General features: G+C 36.1%; 1 protein-coding gene across 1 annotated transcript; it reads right to left on the bottom strand.

The window, feature by feature from the left end:
- Window positions 1-4,304: 4,304 nt before the first annotated feature.
- LOC126154430 (MICOS complex subunit MIC19-like) lies at window positions 4,305-5,198 on the bottom strand. Its single transcript, XM_049916138.1, has one exon. It carries the CDS (start codon window positions 5,108-5,110, stop codon window positions 4,586-4,588), a length of 525 nt encoding a protein of 174 aa, XP_049772095.1. The 5' UTR covers window positions 5,111-5,198; the 3' UTR covers window positions 4,305-4,585.

The raw sequence follows: 5,198 nt of genomic DNA on the forward strand, positions 1-5,198 counted from the left end.
TCCAACAAATGAACTGGAAATATTGAAGATCAGTAATTGTGTATAATTCAAAGATCACTGGGTGCCACTAATACTCAAAGTGCAGTAGAAGTCTGCTCAGAGCTTTCTAAAGCTACCATTATTAGTAATCAAAAAATCCTTGTGAACCAACAGAAGTGAAAATGTGGTTCAGAATAAACCAGAATGAAAGTTGTGGAACTCAAATAAGCTTTTGAAATGACAAAATCACAATGGGCCATCAATGAAAAGGATGTTGAACTAAACTACTAAAAAGGTAGTGAGGTGGGTCATTTTAGTTTCTCATTCACATAAATGTCATGCAGGCCTCTGACAATGAAGAAAAAATCACAACAGGTTAGGGTTAATTAATTAATAATATCCCTCAACAGTCACAAATATTTTAATTTCTAATTACTGACCTACACATTTCTGAGCTACAACTCCATTTTCAAGAACTGTATGGATATAAAGTTTCAATTTTTCATCTAACAATTACAGAATCACACACTTATGAAGATTTAATGAAATACACTGTACCTCAGGCAAGATTAATGAGAGATTTCTAGAGTAATGAGAGAAACAACATCTTGTGACATATTACCTGCATTTGACTACATAATCTTCGTCTTCTGCACTGGTGATAAATCTCCCACATTTGTACCTACATTTTGAACCTATGTAACATTTTTATGACAGTACTACATGACTCAAATGGTGCTTATTTAAACTATGTGACAGTGATGTGCTGGGCTACTGGAAACGAAATGGAAAATGATAGAGTGTATTGATTTGTGGATCAACGATAAGGAAATAGTGTTCATTGCCTCTTGTGAGTCTGCTGTATTGAGAGATAGTTATGACTGAATATAGAAAATAATTTGTTGTATTCACTACCTGTCTGTCCATTTAGCATGTCAGTGGGTTGGAAATCTGTTGTCTGTGTATTTCAAGTGCCTTAAAACACAACAATGGAAACTCCAGATAGGAATATCAACAATGCAGGAAAAGATAGGTTGCTACTTACCATGAAGTAGACATGTTACGATAAAGTTGCAGACAGGCACAATTGAAAGATGCTCACACAAAACTTTCAGCTACAGCTTTAGTCAGCAAATGGAACACACACCAATCATACACACAAGCAAGGACACGTCATACACACGACTGCCAACACTGACAGCTAAGGTCAGATTCAGCCAGGGAGATGGTAGATGTGTGTGTGTAAAGGTGTGCTTGCTTGTGTGTATGAATGCTGTACATCTCTCTTTTGCTGACAAAAGCCGTGTCCAAAAGCTTTGTGTAATTGCCTTTTAATTGTGCCTGACTACAGTTTAATGTGTCACCTTTGCAGTAAGTAGCAATCTCTCTCTTTCCCTACATTGATGAAGTGCTGAAGAATATTTAGTTTCATGCTACTCCAGATTTACAATACACATTTAACCCAGGAGATGATGTATTCATTGTATTTCATGGCAAATGATCTGCCTGTCTTACCTGTGTGAAAACTGACAGCCTGTACATGTGATCTTGTACACATCTGGTTGTTTATGTTTTTCAAGTTTGTTGTAATTGTGAGGCAGGACATGATTTATTTCAGTACATGTGTAATAACTTATTTTGATGCCCTGCCTTTTGAACTGACTGGCAATTTTACAAGCAGCTCTTCCAATGAATGGAATAATGAAATAACGTGGTTTTAGTATCCCTTGGTAACAAGTGTGTTGTTTCCTTTCCACTTTCATTCTTTTCCATGCATTTAAAGAGGTGATCAATTGCGAATGGTGACTATCCATTATTAGTAGCTATTTGCTTGATTACTGCATATTTCATCAACAAAATCATTTGTGCCTTTGGGCTATTCACCGCCCTCTTAATCCTGCTTCTGTATGCTGCCAGTTTTTGAGCAGGGAAGGAGCTGCTGTGAATAGTTCTATTTGTTGCTGTTTTTTTCTATATATGGCAAATGCATTTCTTTTTTATGCAAACAGTTAGGTCCGGAAAATTTAATATTTGCTCTCCCTCATGCTTGATGGTGAATTTGATGTTTCCAGGATCACATGTCCAGAATGTCCCAGTTTTACAATAGGAAGGACAGCCAGTTCATTTGTCATACAATATAATGAACATATGCCAGTTCCTCAGTTAAATGTACATCATAAATCTGCGATGGCAACTCGTATAGATGACACCAAACACAGCATTCCAGACCTCAATAAAAATCTCACTATCAGCCATAGACAAACTTTAGGCACACAACTATAAGTACTCTTAAGCACTTGAAATACACAGATAACAGATTTTTCAGCCCACTGACATGCTGAATAAAGAGACAAGACTCTGAATACAATAGATTACTTTTTATATTCAGTAATGACTCTCTCAATACAGCAGACTCACAATTTCCTTATCCCTGACCTATACATAAATACTCCCTAACATTTCCATCTCATTCCTCCTGCTCGCCCCTCTGCTCTACTCCGCTCTCCTACATAATCCCCAGGATGTACTCAGTGACACTTTCTAGGCAATTTCATTATGCACTACTAAAACACTATTAAGTTACAATCTCAGAAAGTATAAATGACATCTGTAGTTACTCTGTATGTAAATAAACATGTTAAATTCTGTGCTGAATTTGGAAGTATGTGCAACTAAAAAAGTTAACTGTCACTGCTCTAAGTAAGTTATTAATTTTTTTTATTTTTTATATCTTCAATTACACAAATTGACATTCATAATAGTAAATCCAAGACCCAACCATATTGCTGTCAAATAGATTAAATATGCTCCATTTGAGTCATGTAGTACTGTCATAAAAATGATCAATACTTTCAGAATGTAAGTGCAAATGTGGAAGTGCCACAGAAGACGAACGTGATGCGGTAAAGTGCAGGTAACATATTACTAGACTTTATTTCTCTCATTTCTCTAGCATATCTCATTAGTCTCACCTGAGTATTACAGTTGCAGATAGCCTACAACTTAATAACTAAGTCAATCAAATCTAAGCCGGCAAGACTTCAAGAACAAGAACAAACAATAAACTTATTGGAAACTGAAGTTAATCAACATGTAAATTCATATAACGAAACAGTCAAAAACACTAAAGTCAGGCAGCTCCGAAAGATTAAATTCAGGCAGGTTTGCTCTGAGAATTAGTCAAAGATGTGCTCCATAGAAAGAGCCTAAATTGCATACAAATGGTATCTCCACTTTCTTGTAACTAATTGTTACAAACTTTTGAGATCACACAGAAATGCTTATTATCACAGCTACAAAACAACTATAAGGCCATTCATATACAATTAATGAGAAGGATCGTGCTACCAATGTACATCGACTACATTTATGATGTGGAACAAATGGCAGTTTTTTTTCTCAAAATTTTTCTCCTGTTTAAGTACATCATTGGTTGATAGTTTAAGTACTTGTGCTTCCACATACTGCTCCCTAACAGAAAGCACTTGAGAAGGAAAAAAACTCTTTGGGAGAATACATTACATTAAGAATAAACTAAGTTTTATAACTAACGTTGTAGAATGCATCACTTAGTAAAAGAATGGTTGTACTTTCTTCTGGATGATCTCCCCATTTCAACACAATACATATAGCCCCATATCCTATGAAATGATGAGCAGCTACTTTCCTTATCAAATTGATAAGGTAATATTTTTTTTAATATTGAAAGAATTCAAAAACAGTTACACTGCATCATCAATACTTATATATACCTACCTACATTCCATAGCAAGTAGATAAATGCCATATTTCTTCTGACAATTCTTTTCTCGCATGTAGCATACTCAACTAATTGCCTGACAGAGAATGAAAGCTTCACAGCACTACATAAACAATTGACTACGTTTCTAATGTTCTAAAACTGCAATTCGTTCTTTCATTATAGCTGAACATGATCAATTGTAGATGATTTAACTACAATAAATGTATGCCTCAATAATATCTCCTTTCAGGATAATTGCATATAGTGACCGTATGAATGTGAAGAACATAATGTGAGAACATTCTTAATCCATATTATATGCTACATACAGAAATTTTCACAAATAGATTGCTAATTCATCATCCCAGCATATCGTTAGCAGGTATTGCAATGAGTGTGCTGTAATGAAAACATCTTCATTTGAAAATCCTACTAATTTTGACAAGTTAGATGGGAATACATCATTAAAATTTTAGCACTTTTGTTTTCATATGAACAAACGAATGAATACCAATAGCAGATGGATAGAAATTGTGAATATGTAATGGAACAGTGGAGGATGCAATAAAATAACCCCAGGCAGTATTGTTTATCGTACTTTTAATTAGATTTTAAATTTACATAACAATGCTATAAACTGTGGGAAAAGATAGTTACATATATACACAAACCAGTCCATGCCGATTTCTTTCCAGTCGCTCCTTAAAGATTGGGCAATCCAGGCGATGTACGATGTGGTATTACGCACCCACACTGACAACTCTCTCCAGCACTCAGCACTCACTCTTTTTACAGCATGTTAGGTCACATCATCTTCTCCCTACGTGTTCTTTTTCTATTGTGAACGCGACCGCCATGCGACTGTCATGCCTTATTAGACATAATATTTCTTCTTTTCATGTCAATACATGCTGAAAATGCTTCAACTTCTTTTGCACACAATAATGTCTGTCTTGGGTGTTGTTTGTAGCAATTGATGACAACGGCCTTTGCATCCTGGCAAGGTATTACTTGGTTCTCCACTGGCATTTTTGGAAAGCTTTTCTTCACTTCTTGAACAGCTGCCTCGTATTCTTCTTCCATTCGGCGATTTACCCTGTTATGGGTGTCCTGGAGCTTAGCTAACCTTCTCTCCCAGTAGACATCATTATTTCTTATTTCAGCTTCTTTCTCACGTCTAACTTCAAGAGAGGTCTTTGAAGGTTCGTTTTCGTTGATGTACTGCTGCTGACTTGGTGAGGAATTACTGTTCTTGGGGCGTGCATCGTCTTGACTTTCCGTCTCACCTGCTCCTTTAAGACGCTGAACAACTGAATCAGAAACCTTGATCACACTTGCGGGATCTTCATTTTGTAAACTAATTTTTCTTGTACTGCCAGCATTGCCCATCTTCTGCGCTTGCTCTATGTAACTTCCACTGTATATTTATACCGCTCCTGAAACACCTCTCTCCCAAGTTGAACCAAAGACATTACTA

This window comes from Schistocerca cancellata, chromosome 1 (genome assembly GCF_023864275.1).
Source record: "Schistocerca cancellata isolate TAMUIC-IGC-003103 chromosome 1, iqSchCanc2.1, whole genome shotgun sequence".
Taxonomy (NCBI): Eukaryota; Metazoa; Arthropoda; class Insecta; order Orthoptera; family Acrididae; genus Schistocerca; species Schistocerca cancellata.